Here is a 22,193-nt window from a genome sequence, read left to right on the forward strand (position 1 = left end):
GCCACTGACCAAAAAGCACGCAAGCGATGGCCAAATTATACCCAGCCACCCCATCCATCCATGGTCATGAAATCAAATAAGTCATTTTCATTTGGTTAAAGATAGAGCACTTCTATTGTTCGAACCACACAAACTAGTAGCCATTTTCTTTACAAAACAAGTATATTTTCTTTCTTTGACGCAGGACCAGTAGGAAAAACCTCTTTTCAGGCGGCGAACAAATATCATTTTGCCTCTCCCCTCCCTCCCCAACTACAATATTTTAATGACGTCATGGACGTTTCGCGCCAACGTTGAGAATCTTATGTCCAATTAGAAGAAGCCTTTTAAGAAAATTATACAAAAACGACAGCTTGTACAGTAACCAATCAATTTTTACGTTAGTTTGATTGTCTGGCTTTCGTTACCGGAGAACTGGTGACTAAGTGTAACACTTGTTCGTCACGTCAGGCAGTTGTGTTGGGAACGTCGTTGTTTTAAAAGGCTAAGAAGCTTTTTCCGGCCAGGAATTTTGTTGCTGGCTAACACAGCCATGAGTACAAATGGAGCTACCGATAGATACTCCAATCATACTCTTGAAAAGGTGGCGAGAACCAAAGCAACGATTGAAAGTTTCTACGCAAACTTGATCACTCAACACCAAGAGAGACAGAACAGGTCTGATCGCAAAACATCTCCTTGGTGTAAATTAGTGTTTTTTGGTGTCCCAACTTCGTCGAGTTTAGTACATTCATGGCAGAAGTACATCCCATGGCCAGAAGTTTGCTGTGTAAAAACAGATTCACGAAATTTGTGGCCTTGAAGTAATTATTGGTTTTCTTGTTTTAGATGGAAAGTCTTGGAAATGAATATGGAACAACAAGGGTTGACAGAAGAAGAGGTGAGTTGGTAGGGTATTTCCTGTAATATGTTTTAAGTTTTGACACATTCGGAGCATTTAGTACCTTTCGTTGCAGTGCTTCAAGTTTTGTCTACTTTACGAATTAATGAATGGCGATGACTTGCTATCGAAACTTCACAACGTACAGGAAACCCGAGTTGAATTAGATTAGTAGTTGTTGCTGACATGAAATCAAATTGTTACTTTTAATAGAGAAGCCGAGTATTACTATTCTGTAAATTAAAATTGCAACGAATGGCGAGTATTTTCGTTTGGAAAATAATCGAAGATATCCGAACGTTTACGAGGGTTCGTTTAAAATGTTGCATTGTATCTAAGTAGACTAGGGTTTTTTGCCCCGAATATTTACTTAAGGCTGACATGTGTTTTGACTTTATCCAATTTTGAGCTGTTTAATTTTCGACCTTGATAGTACAACAGCAGTTTAAAAGACATTTAGGATATTAGAGGATTTTAACCGCAAACAAACTTGAGAAAGCTCGTGTCGTAATATCGCCAGCTTAGCGGAAAATTAATTCGCAAAGTTTTTGCATACATATCAGACCGAGTCATGTAAATTTTCCCTAACGATTGAAAGACACAGCATGAAGGCCAAGCTGCGAAATAAAACAGATTTTCTCTGGTTTGAAAAACAAGGTTTGGACGTCATTATATTTCGTCAAAAAAATCACCATCAACATCACGAATACTATAATTAATTTCGCCATCAATAATTATTGAAGTGTCATCGACTTGAACGTGACGACATAAACTTTTACATCGTCGATTGATGAACTGTATGTTGCCTTTGGTTTTGCTTTTGACGTATATCATTTTTTTATGTTGTACATTTAGTATCTCTGTATATAAGTTTTCTCAAGGGAGAAAGGATTTGGACTAGTTATGAGAAGGTTAGGAAATGATTTTTCTGTGGAATAGCCTCTAGTCTAAAACACCTGTGTAGATTTTGCCCCTCAAGTGACAAGTAGCCTTATTTGTTTCCCGAAACAAAAAGAAACAAAAATAAGAGAAACAAATGAGCATTTTAGTTATCTCCCACTGTTATGGTTTCAGACCATCAATATAACCTATGTTTCATTGTTTTGCACCAGCAATATAGCCGAGGTGATGTCATATTTGAAGCATTACTTGTCTTTGCAAGGGTTCACACACCTATACTCTTAACCCTTTACACCCCAACATTAATATTCATATTCTCTGCACTGTTCTCTTTCTATTTCCTATGGTAATGGCAAGGAGAATTTGTTTGATGATCAGGAGCTTCTCAAATTGGTGATCATTTCCTTAATTCTTGTGACCTTTATATTTGATTCAAGGGTGAAACTGTTAGGAGAAACTACATGCCAGTCACTCTCAGGAAATAAAGTGTTAAAGGAATCACTGTCTGTTGGTGTAACCCTATTTATTTACTACAGGGTTAGATAAGTAGCAGAAAGTAAAAAAGTCAGTTTCCTGTGGCACAGCTCTATTTTTTTTCAATAGGCCTTGAGAATGTTTACATTAGAATAGCTAATTTTATCCCTAAGGTATGATTTCATGGTGTGGACTGATGAATTTTAATAGGAAAACACTGAAATCAAAGATCACCCACATTTAAATTAGAAAGTGGCAAAGATTAATGAAAAACTTTGTGCATAGAGGCCTGGGGTGAATTTTTGACAAGTGAGGTCACTGTGCATAAGAGCTACCAACATTTCACAGCAAATAAACAAGAGACCTTTTAAATAATAAAGTTTTTCAGGGGATAAGAGTCTTTAAGCAGTTGTGGATAAGCAGCTTGTTAAGAGGGAGTTGTAGCTCTCAGATGTCTGTACTTAAAGGAAGTAAGGCTCGATGATGAGCCACTGATCGAGAAAAGAGCCTGATTATATACACCTCCCCAGAAGAGTTACATGTACAGGTAGGGTGGGAGAGTAACTCCGGTCCCAGGGTTGTTTCTATGTTTTGTTAATGAATTTCACATTTCCCCTTACATGTCCAGGGTTGTTATGAGGAAGTATTGTAGCCACTCTGTTTGTTGCGGCAAACGAACATCAAGGCTCGATGAAATGCCAAGAAAATCGTGACCGGAGAAAAATGCCAACCAAATCCAGGGGATATATTACAGGGACATAACTTTAATCAATCTCCTGGATTTGGTTGGCATTTTTCTCCGGTCACGATTTTCTTGGCATTTCATCGAGCCTTGATGTTCGTTTGCCGCAACAGTAAAATATCACCAATTGACGCCTTTGGCTGGAATTAAAATTCGTTGAGGATGAGCGATAGTGGTAGTCGATCGCCTCGAGCTACAGTTCGAAAGATCCTCTCATTGGAGAAGGAACAAGCAGAAGTTGAAATTCCGAATGAACTATGTGATTTAAGAGATCTTAGTTTAGACGAAGCCAATAGTCCTCGTGGCAGGAAACACGATCCTCCAAATTTGAGAGAACCGCACGAGCGGACTTTGACTGACAAAGGCAGAGCCTATCAATTGGAAATTCGCGCTTTAAAGAAACAAGAAGTGGAAAACAAATTGCGTAAACATGTTGGAAGAATTTACTCATTGCTCGACTCCCACCCGGGTACCGAAGAATTAGAAAAGGAAAGACAAATCCTGGATGTAATTAAAGAGGAACTTAACCAGGCATACCGATCTTATGACGAGTTACTTGATGATGAAAGCGCTAAAGGTGCCGCTTACCGATATTTCGATTTGTGCGATCGGGAGTTTATCGAATGTCGAGTGCGGCTATCCGAAATCCTTCGTTCAGTCGAACAACGAGAGCATGAAAAATTCGAATCTAATAGGCAAGAAACTGAATCAAACCGTTCTGGAAAGTCAAGGGTTTCAGGTTCTTCAAGATCTTCTAGGTCGTCGGTCATGTCAAAGAGAGTAGAGGCGGCGACCAGAGCAGCGAAGCTAAAGGTCGAAATGAAGTACCTGGATCAGGAAACCAATTTAAGAAGAATTCAGCTGGAAAGGGAGATCGCCTTGGCAGATGCTGAAGAGGAAGCTATAAAATTGGTCATGAACGAAGAAGTGAAAAATGGTATAGTTCGCAAAGATATGAAATCCGATGAGAGATTCGAACAAAGTTTCCGCGAAGCTAAATTCGATGTCGGAAAAACTGTCATAAAACATGAACAGGCGATTAATGAAAGCAGGCGAGAAAAACTATTTAAAGGAATCAAATGGCACAAAGGCCAACTGTAACGCAAATGTCACGCAAGTTCGAAAGTCACGCATTTACACTGTTATAAAGAAATATGGCAGCATGAGAACAGGGAAAACTAACTGGAGCAAAATCAATATGCCTTTAAAAATGAATAATAGCCTAGGCCATCAAAATTTAACTTTAGGATTCTGTTTAGTGGTGAGAGAATTTTCTGCCCACTGATGCTAAATTAACACCCTGGTTGCAAGATAGCAGTAAAGTTTTCCTTGGAAGGAGAAAAAGATCAAGAAGTGAATGGTCTGTTGGTCTGTTCCTAAGCTGCATTAATAAACAGATCAAGATGAGATAGAACTTACTGAACAAGTCGGCCCTGTTATGAATATGTGCTACATCACAGAAAAAAATCAGCTGTATTAAGTACAGGTGCTACAGAAGCAAAGAGAGGAGATATACTCTAACCCTTTTAATACCAAAATCTCATAAGTATTTGTCCTTGCTGTCTGCCATACAATTCTAATGATGTTATTTTGGAGAATTTGGTATTGGATCAACTAATAATCCCATAGTTGTTATTTGTTTTTATTCTCATCACTGACCTGCGTGATATTGTATAATTTAACATTGTATTAAAAGGAGAAATTCTATTTTGGTCACTCATGGGAGTTATAAAAGGTTAACCAAGCTATCTTTAAGCTATAGGAGATAGGGTAACCCTTCTAGGCATTGTAAGGGTTACTATTCATTCTTGTAAGAAGAATCTACAAAAAGGTAAATGGAAAGGGTATTTTTCTTAGTTATCATTGAAGCTTTCAAACTTAATGAAACAGAGGTATTGGTATTTTGACTTAGAGGAATCATTGGTGAATTATTCCTTGGATTTTATTCATTTTCCTTTTAGAAAAAAGAATCAAGAAGCCATCTTGCAAAGAAGGAAACAGAGTTTTTGAGACTGAAAAGATCAAGAATTGGGAAAGAAGATTTTGATTCCTTAAAGGTGGTTGGACGTGGTGCTTTTGGCGAGGTGAGAATACGCATTAGTCTACTATTGCCTTAAATTTTTGAAGCCATCACCTCCGCAATCTTGTAACATGGATATGAACTTGTAACCACAGTATAAATTTTTTATTTTTTTTTTGTGTCTGGTCTCAAACTGTTGCTTAAATGTTACTCAGTAAAACCTAGTTTTCACTTGTGTGGTAACTTGGAGATGTAGTTAGTAAAACCAAAAAAATGATTTTTATTGACAAGATTAAAAAATTTGATGTTTCAACCTCTCCAAGGTCATTTTCAAGTTCTAGTAAAATCTTAAAAAATTGAAAAAAACAGCCAAAAAATTAATATGATAGTTTTTAAAAAACTGATTAGAATGTAAAAAGTATTAAGATGTGTAAAATTGTATAATTACAAACAACATTTGAATTTAAAAGAATAGTCTAGAAATAATAGTCTAAAAATAATAACTTTTTTGTAAACATGCTATTCCTATGTTGTATCTAATTTTTATGATTTTTTATACTGTTAAACCAGTACTAGAACTTGAATATGACCTGGTTCCTTTTTATCACTAATTTTTATTACAAAATCTATATCAAATAAACTTCAATTTAAGATCTACCAGATAGTACTAAATTTGAATGGTTCACTGAGGTGTCTTTTTCCTTTTGTTATTCACAATGTAAAAGTATTCAAACTAGCTCAATTTTGTTCCCCTTTGTTTCATGGTGATTCATATGCTAACAAACAAAAAACACAGAGAGATAAGAATTATTCAAAACTTCAATCAAAAACATAGTTTTTCACTTATTTTAAAAAAATGGATGGTAGCTTAGAAATCAAATCTCACTTGGGGTTTTTTTCATCTGGCAACAATTATCACCATGTAATCTACACAAAGTGGTTTTAAAATTTACTCTGAAAAACATCATGATTGTGATGTAAAAATATGTTCATTCATGCAGATATGTGGTAATGTGTGCATATGTCTGAGAAAAATGATGATCATGTATTTTGTATTTGACTGTTTAAAACTGCTGGAATCGTGTATTCTTGGTAGGTACGTTTAGTACAAAAGCATGACACAGGCCATGTATATGCAATGAAGATCTTGAGAAAAGAAGACATGCTTGAAAAGGAACAGGTAAATTACAAATTAAAACCTAATCTTATTATCTTCAATGTCTGGAAAAAAGTTGAGTAGTATAAATAACCTCACTGTTTTTTTTGTTTGTCTGTTTGTTTTTTTTTGTTTTGTTATTGTCAGAAGAGCTCTGGTAAATCTGTGATATAAACAAAATCCTCATGTTAATAGATACCTTTTCCAAGCCTGATAAGGTTTGTATTGTGTATTTTAATGTAGGTTGCTCATAGAAAAAGATATGTGAAGTCTGCACTTGTGTTTTTTGTTAGTCAAGAAAGAGCACTCGTCTGGTAATTCTGTGATATCACCCGAACTCTTCTAAAATACCTTTCCAAACTTGATCTGTTTTACACCATGTGTTGTAATGTAGGTTGCTCATGCCCGTGCAGAGAGAGACATTCTTGCTGAGGCAGAAAATCCTTGGGTTGTGAAGATGTTCTACTCATTCCAGGATGGGCATTATCTGTATTTAGTGATGGAGTTTCTTCCAGGTGGTAAGCACATGACCTTTGTCTACAGGAGAGTTGGTCTCTCACTGCTCAGACCTCATAGATTATTTTGATAAAGTTTATTTTCCTTGGCTTTGGTGAGGTTTGAAAATCATATACATGTACTGGCAAACAGCTGCCTTCTAGAAGCCATACTTGGGCTGTAGAACATGATTGTGCTTGAACTAGATACTTTTCTCACCTTTAAGATGACTTTTCTTGTAGGTGATCTTATGACAATGCTCATGAAAAAAGACACTTTTACTGAAGATGAGACACGATTCTACATAGCAGAATCAGTTCTTGCTATAAATTCCATTCACCAAGTTGGATTTATTCATAGGTTAGGAGCACTAGACTTGTTATTAAAACTTTGTTAATTGTGTTTTTTATTGTTGCTTGGTTTTTATACTTGTACCTATAAGGGTAGAATTATTGTGAATTCATTGAATTAGATGTTATTTAAATCTGCAGATGTCTGACTAATGCACTGATTATTATGATAGTTAACTGATTTAATATTTTTTTCACAAACACCATTTTGTTCTTTACAGGGATATTAAACCTGACAATTTGCTGTTAGATAGCAAAGTATGTACATCTTTCAGTTACTTTTTCAAACTAAGACTTAAATTTTTTTGTTCCTTCAAATGAACATTCAAATGACCTCTTCTAAAGAATCCAAACATCAGATTGTAGACAAAAAGAACTATACTGCATTTTCTTTAAAAGCTTTCAGATCTGAAACCAGCTTTAAACAACCCTGTTCTGGTAGACTGTCAACTTGTCAAAGGAGAGAAGAAATGTGGGCAGCTAATTTTCTAAGTGTGAGGCAACAAATTAAATTGAATTATACTTTTATTTTCATAGGGACACATCAAATTAGCAGATTTTGGTCTTTGTACTGGTCTCAAGAAAGCACACAGAACAGAATTTTACAGAGAAATTTTACCAAGTGATATGAAAGATTTCTGTAAGTAAAAAGTGCCATTTAAGGTATTTAAGAGTGTGGCAATATGAATGGATTTATTTGAAAGAAAAGTAAAAAGTTCACAGTTTATGAATCATCCAGAAAAGGGTAAGGAAGTTGTTATCCCCAAAGAAATTGCATAATGAATGGTTCTGGTCAACCAGGGAGATTTCAGAAATTTTCAACAGTTACTGTTAGTAGTAATTACATAATGTTATGTTACTTGTTGCCTGAAAGTCAATGTAGTAAAAACATGTGACTGAGGGGCTGAAAATGCTGAATTTGTTAATCTAATTTTCCTTCTACAACTTTTCTTCTTTCTTCTCCCTGTGTTTCTCTGAAATCATTTCAAATTTACAGTTATGAGTTTTCCCACACACATAACACTTAGTGAATGTGGTAAACCCAAACTGAAAATGAAGTTACATGCTGTACATCCTTCCTTTAGCATCAGCTGAACCATTAGATACAAAAGGCAGAGCAGCAACATGGAAGAAAAACAGGAGGCAACTGGTAAGTTCTTAACTTGAAATAAATTTTTCTCAGAACAAGAAGGTTGACAAGTTGATGATATTGATAAATAAATGAGCTTTAAAATTCAAGCTGAGGTGTCCATCAAAATCTTTTATACGATGAAGTTTAATGGCTTTTACCAAGAAGTTGAACATCTGACTGTGAAGTTTGATCATCTGAGTGAGGGTAGCCATGAAAAGGGCTGTCATTGGTGATTGGGACAAGTTTATTGACAACCAGAGAGGGAAGCATAACCAGAATTTGTCCGTTGACTGCTTATTAATCCTGCTCAGGTTGTCAAAATGTCTGTCATGGTATCATCTGTCACTGACATTGTCAAATGTAATATTGTTCACTCAAGGTGGGGTAAAAATGACTTTTTCCTTCTCGAAGAATCCTGTGATTCACTTGTGGATCACACAGATGTTAAAGTGGTTCCAGAGCCAAATTCTGTTGGGAAATATCATCAGTGAAATGCTTCTGTTTAGGTTTCAAATTGTTGGTAAATTTCAGTCACAATCCCTTTTGGAACTAACCTCTCTCAGACAATCATACCACATAATCAAATGCCATTAGACATAAAGAAGGTACCTCAAAGTTTTACTAGTAGCAATAATAAATTAGTTTCGTCTTGATTTATAATGAATATTTACTATCAATGATATCTTTTGAAAATTGTCAGATTTTTAATAGTAATGCAGCTATTTTAAACATCATTATTTTATTAAACACATTGTTATTTTTATCTAACTTTGAACAATTCAATTTGCAAGTTAAACTTGGATAAGTGATCAGTTTTACTTGCTGCAAGTGCATTCATGGATTGATCATAAGTTTAGAAAGCTCATAAAATGTTAAAAAATTCAATTAACAGGCATATTCTACAGTGGGAACTCCAGATTACATTGCCCCAGAAGTGTTTCATCAGACAGGTTATAATAAAAGCTGTGACTGGTGGTCATTAGGAGTGATCATGTATGAAATGCTAATAGGTATGTTAAGAGAAATATAGAAAATTTTTAATAATTTTTAGTTTTTGTATGACTCAGCTTGTTAATATGTAAATAGAGTTGGGATGCATCAAAAAAACTAAGAAGTGAGCAAAGCAAACAAGTTAGTTTTTTGATGCATTGCAATAAGTAAATAAATTTATCATTCAAGCACTTTCCAAGGTATGCTGTTTTTATTTCATTCATACTAAGGGTTTTTTTTCTTACTGACCAACACATCTTAAAGACTGGACGCCATTTTTTGCCCTCCACTGTGAAGCACTATCGTTCATGTCTCTATGTATAAAATAAGTATGAATGTGTTAAATAAATTATGATATTTCATATTTCCAACCCAGCATGTCAACACTCTCCCTCCAACCTTATCTTTCATTCCTCACTCCTTATCTTCCAACCTTTGTCTTTTCCCCCACTCCTCTGACATCATAATTGTTATTTTGATCTTGTGGCTGGTAAATTATGTTTGCATTGAGTTCTTTCGTACCGTTACAACTGGAAGCCAGACCACCACACCTCATAACCAAAACAAATATTGATTTATTTTGTTGTTGTTATGTTTAATTTTTTTTGTATTTGTTTCATGATGTTATTTCAGGCTATCCACCATTTTGCTCAGAAAGTCCACAAGGTGAGCATTAAATTTTTTTCTTGTTGTTGTGACCTCACCTAACTCTGTGCTTGGGTATTTATTGAATGTCTTAAGACTGACAGTATTGTACCACCCTGCTTTAATGAACCTGATTTATTTGCAGCCTTTATTTACAAGGGTATAACCCATAAGGTGTGTAAAATAGAATACCATGAAATTTGTTTGGAGTGGGTCCTGTTTTGGTGAAAACACTGTGTTAAGCTGACATCAGCCTAAATGCCACATTTATTACAATAAGAAACTTGCAATCAGTAGATACATGGATTAGTGGACATAGCTGCATGGTTGTCACTCTAGCTGTGATTTTCTGTGATTTTAGAAACATACAAAAAGGTTATGAACTGGAAAGAAACGCTGATCTTTCCACCTGAGATGCCCATTTCAGATAATGCAAGAGGTTTAATTGAAAGGTATGTATTTTGATGTTTTTACAACACTTTAAAGTCAGTGTTGAAGGTAATCCAGAGCTGAATTCATTTGTTTTTGCTTTACAATGCTCTGTGATTGGTTTATAAAACTTGCAGCTCTTTAATAATAATAATAATAATAATAATAATAATAATAATAATAATAATAATAATAATAATAATAATAATAACTTTATTTAAGTGTCAGTGCATTTTAGCACTGCTGTGCTAATTGGGGACACTGTAAATAAGGAAACAAATATCGTTAATGAACAGAAACTCGTTAAAAACCCCAACTGGTAGGAGGCAGACCAGTTGGCTATTTACAAAGAGTTTAATTCGGGGCCACCGAAGACAAATCCGTCCAGTGGCAGGGAGGAGGACTTGAACCCGGGACCTCCGGCTTACAAGTGCAGCGCCCTAACCACTAGGCCACGCTCACCTCCTCAAAAATTTCTCAGCCAATTGGAAAAAGACCTTTTCATTCTCTAGGTCAAAGTATCAATTCTCTGTACTGTCTACTGAACATTGCTCATCATTTTCACTGTAATAATTTTTGTATTGAAATTTGAACAATATTCCCCCAGTCAATATTTTCTCTTTCCTCACCACCTTTCTTGTACTGTAAGGAGAAATCACTATTTTGTCACTCTTGGGAGTGAAAGGGATAAATTCAATTATTACTCAGCCACTTGCATTTTCTTGAGCTTAAGTCAGTTAAATTGTAGTTATGTGGAGTTTTAAGTGCTCCTTGGGATACTTTTGTTCTTACCATTTGGCCACTCCAATTAGTATCCATTTCTTTTGAGTCTAAATTCAATTCAAGTGAGGAGGCTCCAAGATATTGTTTGATATCAACCTATTGTAAGTTTGTAACTGTAGAAAAGCCTGTTGGCTTTACTGAATAATTGTCAGCCAGAGATCCAGCCAGCTTTTTTATCAGGTAAATTTGTGCTTTGTAACAACTCTGTGAGAGTTATTTATTTGATATGACAGATATCATTTGCTTTTTTTGGTAAATTGGAAAAGAATAGTTGTGCCAATGATAATTGTCTGAGGCCAATGAGTTGTTATTTTTTATTGAATGAGAATATCACTTAAATTTAGATTATGATTTCGGTTGTGTTGCTGTCCATAATTTTTTGTATTTAAACTATTCTAAACCATTCTACAAATTCTCTTTGAATGCTTGCCTTTTCAGATGGTGCTGTGATCCAGATAAAAGGCTCAGTAACATAGATGAAATAAAAGCTCACCCATTTTTTTGTGATGTAGATTGGCAAAATATCAGGTAACTTATTTCATTTTTGTACAATGATGTATTTCATTTCAATTTCTCTGAGATTTTAACAATCACATGGATTGCTGAAAAGACCAAAAATACTCATCCTTCATTTTAAAATATTGAAATTTTTATCACTAGTATGTGTAAATTGATGTTTAAATTTTCTTGGTTTAAAATGTTCAAATTTCGTTCAATTTTCATTTTATAGTGATTCAGGTCAAAAATAGGAAATGTGTTATAAATCTTAAAACATGAAGAAAATTTGAACCCCAACATCATGTAATTTATAATGAACCTGTGGTAGTAGAGGAACAGAACAAAGCTCAGGATCTTCAACTGCAACATAAAAATACATTAATTCAAATACAAATCAATTAGAGGAAGAGGTAATGGATTGACCACACCTTGAGGGAACATACTGACTATGTTACAAGGAAAGCCTTGAAATGGATTCCCCTCGGCAAACAGAAAAGGGAATGCCCAAAAAACACTTGTGGGTGATGTTTAGGCTGAGACAAAGAATTGGGGCTGCACCTGGACCACACTCAAAAGACTACCCAAGGACAGGAGGAGGTGAAGGAGGGAGATCATTGTTGGCTTATGCTCCAGGAGGAGATAAGGGCGTAACTACTAATTACTGCTATGTTAGAAGATTGCAAGATACTGGCTGTTTATGTCTACAGCACCTAAGTGCTAGCTCTATTATACCATTTTATCTATACTGACTACCCATTAAAATTGATTATGAGTTGATTGATAATAGAATGAATTTTCCTATCTACAGGGATAGACCTGCGGCCATTCCAATACATGTGAAATCCATTGATGACACATCTAATTTTGATGAATTCCCGGAATCAGAACTGGATTCAAGTACTGAAATGTTTTGATTTTTGAATCTACAGTAGTTACATTAATTTAAAAAAATAATAATACTAAATTCTTTGAACTAACATCATAAGAATTTTATGATTGACATTAAGGAGAATTACAAATTTGATCTGGGAGTTGAAGGGTTAAGGTGTTCCTCAGGGAAAAAAAGTTATCAAACGGTTTTTTTTAAACAAACTTTCCTTAAATGTTCCCTACCATTTACCAATGTTGGTTTCAAAAAATACAACAAAAAGGATAGGTCACCATGCTTGTTTAATACATATGATGGGCTGAACTTACCCCATTTATGCCTGTACTTGCATTGCGTACTGGTCATTTCATTGGTTTCCAGTTGGTGGAGGTAAGGTACTTGAAAAAGAGTTAATAAGCAGAAAGTCCTAAGGGAATGGAACAGTTTGATTAATAATTTGTGGGAAAATCAGGCAATTTTAGATATGGAGATTTACATCCATTCAGTAATAAGCAAGGAATTTAGACTAAACTGGTCTTTGTAGTGTTAATTGTGCATTTGGCAGCCTACTTTGGGTTCACACAATTTACATGTAGGACTATGTACTCTGTATGCAACTAAAACCTCTATCAGTTTGACACAGGAAATGAAATGCAAAATGCTTTATTCCTTTTCAGACTGGTTCAGAGACACAAAGTCAGATGCGGCAGGTAGTAAAGACTGGGTTTTCCTAAACTACACATTCAAGAGATTCGAAGGACTCACTCAACGAGGTGTTAAGGTTCCACTGCTATGAACAGCATCTTGTAAAACATATTTTCCTGCATACATGATCTTTTTTATCAATCTAGGTGTAAATCTGAAGATGATACTTTTGAAGAACATTTGTCAGCAGATTTTTTACTTCGTAAGTTTGCACAAGACATGAGGGCGTAATGAGAATCACAAGAGTTCATTTAGATGCCAGGAAAGAAAATGTAATTCTTCATTCTTGCAGATTACATCTGTAATTGTCATTAATTTACATATTTCTTACACATTCATGTGACAGTCAACTAACACAAATGCTGGTTGCAGTTCATAAGTGCATTGTTGACTGCAGTTTGGCCTCATTAACGTTAATGTTGTGAAAATTGCAGCTTGAAAATTTTAAAATTCCTCAAGTGCTATCTCTGATAGTAATGTTCTTTCTCTTTTAAATCTGGAAAATTTGGTGGATAATGTATGACTTATATTGCTTGTGGTTTACTACTGGTGAAGTCTACAGTTTTTTGCTGGTTTTTTCAGTTGAACATCTTTAAATATGTAGTACCATGCTCTCTCTCCCTTTGTGGTATGACTTTGTACACTGATTACTCAGAACATATCAGAAAATCCTGGTTAAATCTCTCCCCCTTCACTCCTCAGGTCTGCTGGAGTGTAGACAGTAGTACAATTATTCTTCTGTTAGTCATTAAATAGATGCTAATATGCCTCATTTGTGAATGCTGTTATATTTATTTTTTTAGACCCTGCCCTCTCCTTAAGAGATATGCAATAAGTCTTTCCCCCCCCCCCCCCCCCCAACCTCAATCCCTCAAAATGTTGTGTCAGCAGAGGGCTCTTAACCAAAATGTTGTGGTAGATGATTTGCCTTTGGGCTGCTTTTCATTACAATTCTTATCTGTGGTTATAAATATTGTAACCTTCATAAAAGGCTGGAGAGGTTGTAATCTTTTATGAATATCAATAGCTATCTTTTGATATTGTCTAGTGGTTAACTGACACAAGATTTCATAAATATTTGATGCCGTGCTTAAGAGCTAATAAAAGAAAACATACTAGAAGCTATTTTTGTTAGTTCGAATTTGACCATTTCCAAAGTACTGTTTTCATGGTTTAAATTACAGTATGTTTCATATTCAATTGGGGTAAAATAATTAAATGAAAAATAGTCATTAATTAAAACTAGATTGGCAGTAAGTATAGTTATATAATAATTCAAGGTAATAAAAACATCAGCCACTTCCATGTACATTAGGGTAAACCAAGTTTAAAACCCAAATCTTTACATATGTCGTGGTCTTTTAGATTTGATGGCACAAAATTTTTGTACAGGCATGAATCATTGTTCCAACTATGGAATATGGTTTTTCAATGTTAAATCAGCTGGACAGTTAAGTGATAGACTAAGTGGAAACTTTGTTAGAAAATAATTATGCATTTCAACTGCAATATTTGTACAGAAGGTCAATAAGCAATTCACGTGCATCTTTAACAATGCAACTGTAGTGTAAATATAAATAATAGAAAAACAGGCTCACAAAGAACATTTCAGTGGAACACATGACTTCAGAATGAAGCTGATTGGGTTCCTAGGTGTCATTTAGTAATCATTCCATTTTGATACTCAAGTACATGTATTCAACTTAGCAGTGTTGTAGCCAAACTTTGTAATTCCTGGGTCCAGTTGTGTAAAGGCTGGATAACACTATCCAATGGATAAGTGTTAACAAAATATACTGTGCTATACACCAGATGGAGATTTATCCAGTGGATAACATTGTCCATGTTTTGCACAATTGGGGCCAGGTGTATGGTTAGAATTTCCAAGAAAAGCCAGTTACCAGCAGTCTACCACTGCCTCAAGACCTCTAACTGGCGTTTGTTCATCCTGTGAGCAAACTTTAGTGTTTGAGTTTTGCTTTACATCACAGCTGTCTATTGCACCATCAACAGCAGCTTATTAGTAAAGATATTGAAATCCCATGTAAAGTTACAACTAAGTTCTTTCAATATCATGGGGTGAGTGGAGTCGTGATGTATGACAAGTTATGACAAGTTTAACAATGCTCTTAGTATGAAAACCATACATGTACGCAAGAAATAATTTAATTTGTGGATTAAAACTATCAGTTGTAACAGTATTAAAAGATGTAATGCAATAATGTCTGTCAATTTTGTTAATAATTAACATATCTTAAATCTAGCCAGAGTACTGTTTGAACTATCAATGTGTTTAGGTGAGAGTGAGTTTGACAAATAAAATAACAACAGTTTGCAATCTTGAGTGTTACCAATAATATCTACTTATTGAATGAGTGGGAGGGCTGAATGGGAAATTATTTGGCTCAAAGGTTTGACATACAGATCAAGTTCAGTGAGGTCTCTGTGTCATGACTGAGAGCCAAATATTTTCCCATCCAGCCTACCCATACTCATTTGTCAAAAAGCATTTTATCATATGGCCACTAATTTTTGAAACAGACACCAATGAAAATATTCTAGAGTAAAAACTTTTCCTTTTTTTCTTCAAATCAGAACAAGAAACTCAATTCTTTGAGAAGCACAACTCTTTATCTCATTTTCTTTATTCTGAGTTGAAGTCCATAATTTCAATTCATGTTCTTGGCAAATGAAAAAGAGCTGCCTTAGCTTCCACAACCCTTTTAAGCCCTACACACACCACCTTTCACTCTGGTATTCTATAGGTTTGTAAATTCTAGGTTATTTGGGTCATTTGATACTGAGAAGTAATACCCTGTTCACATCAAAGCTTAAACATGATTAATCTTGTTTTAATCAACTAGTTTTAGTAAACTACCTGCCCACACTGCAGGCGCATGTAGCCAAACATGTTTAAAACCATGTTTAAAAAAACCATGTTTAATGAAACTTGTTTAAATTGGTGTGAACAGGGCATAAGTTGTACTGGTGTTTGGCCTGGTAACCTACAACTCCTCCTGTCTTCTTCAAAGTTATGATACCACCAAAGAAACATGACCAAAGAAATATTAAGAAGGTAATTAACCCTTTAACCCCTAAGAGTGATTAACATCTAATTTCTCCCAACAGTATCACACCTGAATCAAAGATGAAGATCACAAGAATAAAGGAAATGATCACTAACTAAAGAAGCTCTTGATCACTAAACAAATTCTCCTTTCTTGCACTTAAGGAAATGTGTAGAGAACAGTAAGGAGAATAAACATGCTGGTGTTAGGGTGCAAAACTCTGGATTTTCACTGACAGTTGAATGTACAAAACTATTTATATTGCATATTGCATAGCACAAACATTTTGTCCTTTCAATTTTAGCAGATAGTCAGGTCAATTTGAAAATAAATTTCAACAGAAAAAAAAAAACAATTTGAAGAACACCACAAAACAGTATCTCTTACTGTAAAACTTAAAAACCCATTGTAAATTAAAAGTCAATTCATTTTCTCCATAATCCGACTGTCTTGAGACATCCATCTACAAGTCATATCATTTGATCAATTAGAAAATTTGAAAATATAAGGTTTTTTCTTTCTTAATGTTCTTTGACTTCTATCTCCACTTTAACTCTTAAGATCTGAGTTTTAATCCTCCCCTCAAGCTGCTAAACATTTCTTTGTAAAGTAGTTGCAAAAATTTTTGTTAGATCAAGATAACAACTATTACCTGATAAGTTCAAGTATTCTCATCACCAGCTCGGCGGATAATGTATGGATATTATAGGGAGAAGTTACTTGTTAATCACTTCTGAGAGTTACTGGGGTTATGAAGAAATACATATTTCCAAGAAATGAAGAACATTCTCTGAAAAACAATATTGTATTGAGCTACCAACCAGACACCCATTTATTAACTTCTGTAACTAGAAAGTTTCCTAGAAACAGTGATGTCAACCATATCAACTTTCATTCAATTTTTGAGCAGACTAAGTTATTGTATATTTTTTTAAGCTGTCCATCACAGTCAGCCTCAACTCTTGGCCTTGCCTTGTCTGAAAAAAATAATGAGAAAAAAAAAACCTTCAATTAGTAAGAACCTGGACATTTAAAATCAGCTAAGATTAAAGAAGGGTTCCACTTTTGTCAAACATTTCATTTTTAAATTAAATTCAAAATTAACCATTTTTTTACATTAACTTACTGTCCTTGAGCAATAATGGAAAACCCTTTGGAAAGCAAATCCACATTTAATCGGCCAACACAACCTCAACACAGTAACATGGCTAATAATAAAAATTTATAAAAAGTCCTCAAAAATATGGCTCTCAAAAACTAATAATGGTACGAGTCACCTTGCTTACGAGCTTAAAAATTGAAAATATCCTTGAGCCTGCGCGCATGCACACTGATCACATGCCATACTAGTTCAGGTACTGCCTTCTTAACACTTTTATTTCAAAGTTGAGTTATTTTTTGTGTTACTTCAAAGCTTGAGTTAATAATGAAACATACTGTCGGGGAAGAATCCTTGCTTACCTTGCATTGCACAGAAGAATTAGATTCTGAACAGCTGAAAGTGTTGAAGTGTCATTTTGTCCAGTTATAAGGTGTCTGTCAATGATGACATGCATCCCATCTGGTTCACTGGCTGAAAAAGAAATCATGCCTGAGATGGAAATATTTACCATCTTTCCCATTCTAGCTGTAAATATATGAAAATCATACATGTGAACTACGAAAAAAAAATCAACATGAAAGTGATCTTTGAGGTAATGATACTACTTATTAAATAAGCAGTAGTGAAAATAAGGTGTCACTTTGCAGGTTTATTTGGAACCAGCATAATGGCTAGCCCCCACTTGGCTTGTTAACTCAGTTGGTAGAGCAGTGCACCTGTATCATAGAGGTCATGGGTTTAAATCCTGTATGGGCCTGAATTTTTTTCAGGTCTTATTTTCACTACTGCTTATTACTGCAAATATCACTCCCATATTTCTCTCTCATTCCCTTCCTAGTACTCACTCATGTATGAATCTAGTAAAAACCTTAGAGCTCCTGTTAGCTCTGTTGTAGAACATTAGAACATGGAATCCAGATCACTTCCTCAAAAGGACTAGTAAGTAAGTAAGTAAGTAAGTAAAGACTTTATTTAAAGAGGGTAGCACTAAAATAGTATAAAAATTCTAACAAACCAGTGGCCCTCTAAAATTATGTACAATTCAGATGTTAAAAACTATGGCCTAACTATGAGATTATAACAAATAAAAATACAAGAGATAAAAGATAAAATTAATTAAAAGTACAAAAGTATAACTAAATCACAGAATAAATGATTTAAAAGCTGCTGTTCTTCAAAAATTTTTTTCCAAAGAGAGTTCCTAAAAGAATTAAGTGACGCTATTTTCCACATAGATAGCGGTAAGCTGTTCCAGGCTTGACAGGCAGTCACAGTAAATGTTCTTCCTCCTTCAGTTTTACGTTTGATAACAGGGCAAGCACTCAGATTTTATATTAGTCCCACACCAGTGATGAGATGAAAAACATCTGTTATTATTTTCTACCTGCATTCAAAATTTACCTTCTTATTCTATTAACTCAAAGATATGTTAAGGATTAATGATTTTAATTAACCTTGTTTGAGTTGCTATTTCCTTTGTTCCTGAGCTGTACTGAATAAGTATAATGAATGTAAACAGTGATGGCATTTGCAGAACAGAAGTGCACTTCCAGAGGTAGGTAAAGAGAGAATGTTCTTCGTGGTTAAATCTCATAATAATACATAACCCACCACTGAATGTTCCTCCATGATCTTTGATCCAGTCTTCCAGAATGATAGGTAGACTCGAAAAATCAGCTGAACGAGCTGATTCAAAAACTGATGGCTAAATAACATAAATTTCTTTTGTCACAGATGGTTCTGTCTTGTATCTAATAGTATATGGTATATTTTTACTCGATAGCTCCTGACAAATATATATGTTTGGATACAAGACAAAAATTGTATTTTGTACATCAATTTAGCCTTTTCTAATTATGATAACCTTTCAGCATAAAATGACTAAAAATTTAACTTCCCCTCTTTGGCTTTTCTTTTTTTTTCCTTTTCTTTTAACAGTTTTTCAGTACTGTCCTGAAAAAAGATTCAACAATGTTCAAAGTTTCATGAGTTGATCCACAAGTCTATGTCAAGTTCTGCTTGTATGGAATCACCCTAAATGTAAACTTAGAGGGGTGATAATTATATACTGGAAGTACTATACACTTCCTGTACTTACCCCTGTCATACTAAAGCTCTTGAAACTCCAAGATTTTCCATCCTCTCTCTTTGCTGAGCAGAGTCCAGCAACACCATGACCAATGGCACAGATGGGCTCTGATTGTAACAAAGACAGAGTAAATATTATTTAATACTTATTAAAAAAATATAACAAAAAACTGAAATTAATATACTTGAAATTTACACTAATACATCAAAGAGCCAAATGACTTTTTCAGACTCTTAAAGTTTTCTTACTAGCATTCATAACGTAAGCAGCATAAGTATCAATTAATAGTCAAGTCTACCCACTTTTTTCATGGACAAATGTATTGAGAAGTTTTGCAAGCTCACTGTCCTGAGCAAGATCATGAAGGGCTCCTGGAGCACTTGGGATAAGCACTGCACCATATCTTGATGCTAAGGATTCAAGAACAAAAGTAAAAAATTTCCATTTATAGCACACAGTTAAAAGGTGAACCTGTACTATGTATGATCTCAAGAACGGTCCAGACTCAGAACCTATTCTTAGAAAATGAATTTAGTTGGTACTGGTGTAGAATGAATCTCCCGAGTGAGCTGTCTTAAATCTTCAATACACACAAAACAGTGGAAAATGAAAATGGTATGAAAAAAGACCACTCCAGGCTAGTTACTATGGTTTGTAGAAATTTAATTTGGCTTCTAAAAATTAGTCACCAATTTGACAAAAAAGTGTCACTTTTGTCTTTTTGATAACATGTTTTGGTTTAAGCAGTGTAATAAATGGATGGAGCTGGCTTGTTTCCACCCTTTTTGCCACCAAATGCAAGTCAAGCAATGACTCCTTTAAAACAATGAAGAGGATGCTCAGCATTCACACTCATAGGTTACCATCAACAAAATTTGATCAAAATTTTTACAATTTCAGTTTTTTGCTGTTTAGTAAGAGAAACTAGTTAAGAACTTGATATAGGGCTGAAAAAAATGTTTTGGGGGAACATGAATAGAAGGGCAAAAGGTGTCATAATCTGAAACACCTCCAGCAGAGTGTTGACCTCTGCTTGAGATAGCTTGCATAGGAAAATTCTTGCAGATGGACCTTGACAGTTGACAGTTACCTTTATTTAAATCTATTGTTTAAAATTCATGCTCACCATCAACATTTTCAAGTTTTCCAGGGACTGAAAATGGTTTGGTTCGAAACTCATTCAACCACTTCCTGCTGTTATCATCTGATTTCACAAAATCTATTTGCTGACCCTAAAAGAGGAAATCTGAACATCTGACTCCTGCTTACAATTTGCATGGTTTTTTTTTAAGTCCATACATAAATAACATGTCAGAATTGCTGGCCTAGATCAATTTTCCAAACCCTTTTCGATATACTAAAGAGTCAAACCTAGCAATGCTCTCTCTTATTTTAAGCATAACAGGGAAAATAAATTTTCAAACTGGTAGATCAATCCTTTCACCAACTGAATTTTAGGTGGTAAAATGATGTACTATAAGGGGTAGAATTTACCAGTTTAACTGCCTAAAATGGAAAACACTGAGATAGTATACTAGTCTAGTTTTACGTAAAATGTGTTGTTCCATTTTCTGCATATGAACACACATACAACCCACAATTCCTTTATTGGCTCTGACAAAGGGCTAACACTCGAAACATCAGCTTTAAAAACTCATAACAGTGGCCAATTTGCATTATCAAATCAGTTGATAAAACAAAATTATATAGAAAGAGCTGCAGACAAATCGACAGACAAATATTACACGTGAGTTGATCAGCCACTCAATTAGCCAATCAGCAGTGAATCTGGTGGATGTTTAGTCTGTTAGTTAGCTTGCTTTGTATACGTAACACGCATTGGAAAGAAAATTTTCAAATTCCAAACAACAGCAACAACAAAAACATTAAAATAGAGAGAATTTGTAAAAATAAATTACAACTGACAAGTGGCACATGCACCACACATATTACTTACTTGTGGTGTTGCGATCTGGACATTGAATACTGAGTGCGTCAAAGTAAATGCATGAATAAAGGATTGAGCTGACACGCCTGTTGAACGTGAAATGAAAATTTTCAGTTCACTTTTAAGCCGAGAAGAAAAGCAATGGTATTTGGTAGTACTTTGTTGTGAAAAACCTGCGCATGTTTTATAATTCCGTATAACCATGCTGCAAAAACACCCTCAGCATCTCGGGTAATTTATCTATCTACTTTTTATGTATTTAAGTTGAATAACGCAAAATTTCTTTCGAACCTTGAGTTGCAGAACTGCAAACTATTAAACAGTTCGGCTTGGCGGCCATCTTGATTTCCTTTCAGTTCCCAGACTTCCTCCGTTGTAGCGCATTCCAGCCTAATTGACTTGAGCTCGGTAAACAAACATGATTGCGATCAGACAAAGAAAATCTGTAAGCGGTTATTTCGAGTAACATTTGATGCTTAAGGAGGTAGGGAAAATGCAAATTTGACCTTAAAGCCTTATGGAGACATCAATAAAGTTGTCAACTTCTCAAAGTAACTGGGGGTCCACAGTATAATCCTTTCCCTCTTTTTATTGGTCAAATGAGACAAAATATATCAGTTTGCCCCCTGTTGTCAGTGTCAGATAGAATACATTCTCCTAGTCAGAAGGTGTGAGGACACAACTGCTATAGCCTGCAGAGCAGATGTAATCTTGGGAATTAAGCAAGTGCTCAGTATTTTCCTGGTAATTATTATATCTGCCACCTTTGGTTTTCACAGCAGCTGAAGGCTAGGGAGACATAAAAAACGTTTTGATGGCTGAGCATTGGTCAAAAGGAAGGAGGGGGGGAGGGGGTCTAAATCACACAGGCTGGCCAGATAAACAGTGGTAAGTTTGTAATTAATGCTCATTCTTTCTA

General features: G+C 34.9%; 2 protein-coding genes across 2 annotated transcripts; one reads left to right on the forward strand and one right to left on the reverse strand.

Annotated features, from left to right (window-relative positions):
• Nucleotides 1–411: 411 nt before the first annotated feature.
• LOC113671748 (serine/threonine-protein kinase 38-like) lies at nt 412–15,405 on the forward strand. Its single transcript, XM_027188002.2, has 15 exons — nt 412–657; nt 829–880; nt 4,958–5,080; nt 6,113–6,196; nt 6,567–6,690; nt 6,910–7,027; nt 7,239–7,275; nt 7,555–7,657; nt 8,103–8,167; nt 9,042–9,159; nt 9,773–9,805; nt 10,146–10,236; nt 11,435–11,524; nt 12,303–12,391; nt 13,040–15,405. The coding sequence occupies exons 1-15, from the start codon at nt 533–535 to the stop codon at nt 13,156–13,158; spliced, it is 1,371 nt and encodes a 456-aa protein (XP_027043803.2). The 5' UTR covers nt 412–532; the 3' UTR covers nt 13,159–15,405.
• LOC113671749 (glutamine amidotransferase-like class 1 domain-containing protein 1) lies at nt 15,218–21,822 on the reverse strand. Its single transcript, XM_027188003.2, has 8 exons — nt 21,566–21,822; nt 21,284–21,360; nt 20,453–20,558; nt 19,629–19,736; nt 19,336–19,433; nt 18,849–18,942; nt 17,597–17,708; nt 15,218–17,112 (listed from the first exon to the last, which is right to left on the reverse strand). Exons 1-8 carry the CDS (start codon nt 21,612–21,614, stop codon nt 17,091–17,093), a joined length of 666 nt encoding a protein of 221 aa, XP_027043804.2. The 5' UTR covers nt 21,615–21,822; the 3' UTR covers nt 15,218–17,090.
• Between the last annotated feature and the right edge of the window lie 371 nt (nt 21,823–22,193).

This window comes from Pocillopora damicornis, chromosome 10 (assembly GCF_964200805.1).
Source record: "Pocillopora damicornis chromosome 10, jaPocDami1.2, whole genome shotgun sequence".
Classification (NCBI taxonomy): Eukaryota; Metazoa; Cnidaria; class Anthozoa; order Scleractinia; family Pocilloporidae; genus Pocillopora; species Pocillopora damicornis.

Coding starts and splice junctions, on each gene's coding strand:
- LOC113671748 (XM_027188002.2), top strand. CDS start 533: ATGAGTACAAATGGAGCTACCGATAGATACTCCAATCATACTCTTGAA. Junction 6,691..6,909: donor GATGGAGTTTCTTCCAGGTG/GTAAGCACATGA, acceptor CTTTTCTTGTAG/GTGATCTTATGACAATGCTC. Junction 9,806..10,145: donor TTGCTCAGAAAGTCCACAAG/GTGAGCATTAAA, acceptor CTGTGATTTTAG/AAACATACAAAAAGGTTATG.
- LOC113671749 (XM_027188003.2), bottom strand. CDS start 21,614: ATGGCCGCCAAGCCGAACTGTTTAATAGTTTGCAGTTCTGCAACTCAA. Junction 20,559..21,283: donor TCCAGATCGCAACACCACAA/GTAAGTAATATG, acceptor TTCCTCTTTTAG/GGTCAGCAAATAGATTTTGT. Junction 17,113..17,596: donor ATTCTTCTGTGCAATGCAAG/GTAAGCAAGGAT, acceptor TATTTTTTTCAG/ACAAGGCAAGGCCAAGAGTT.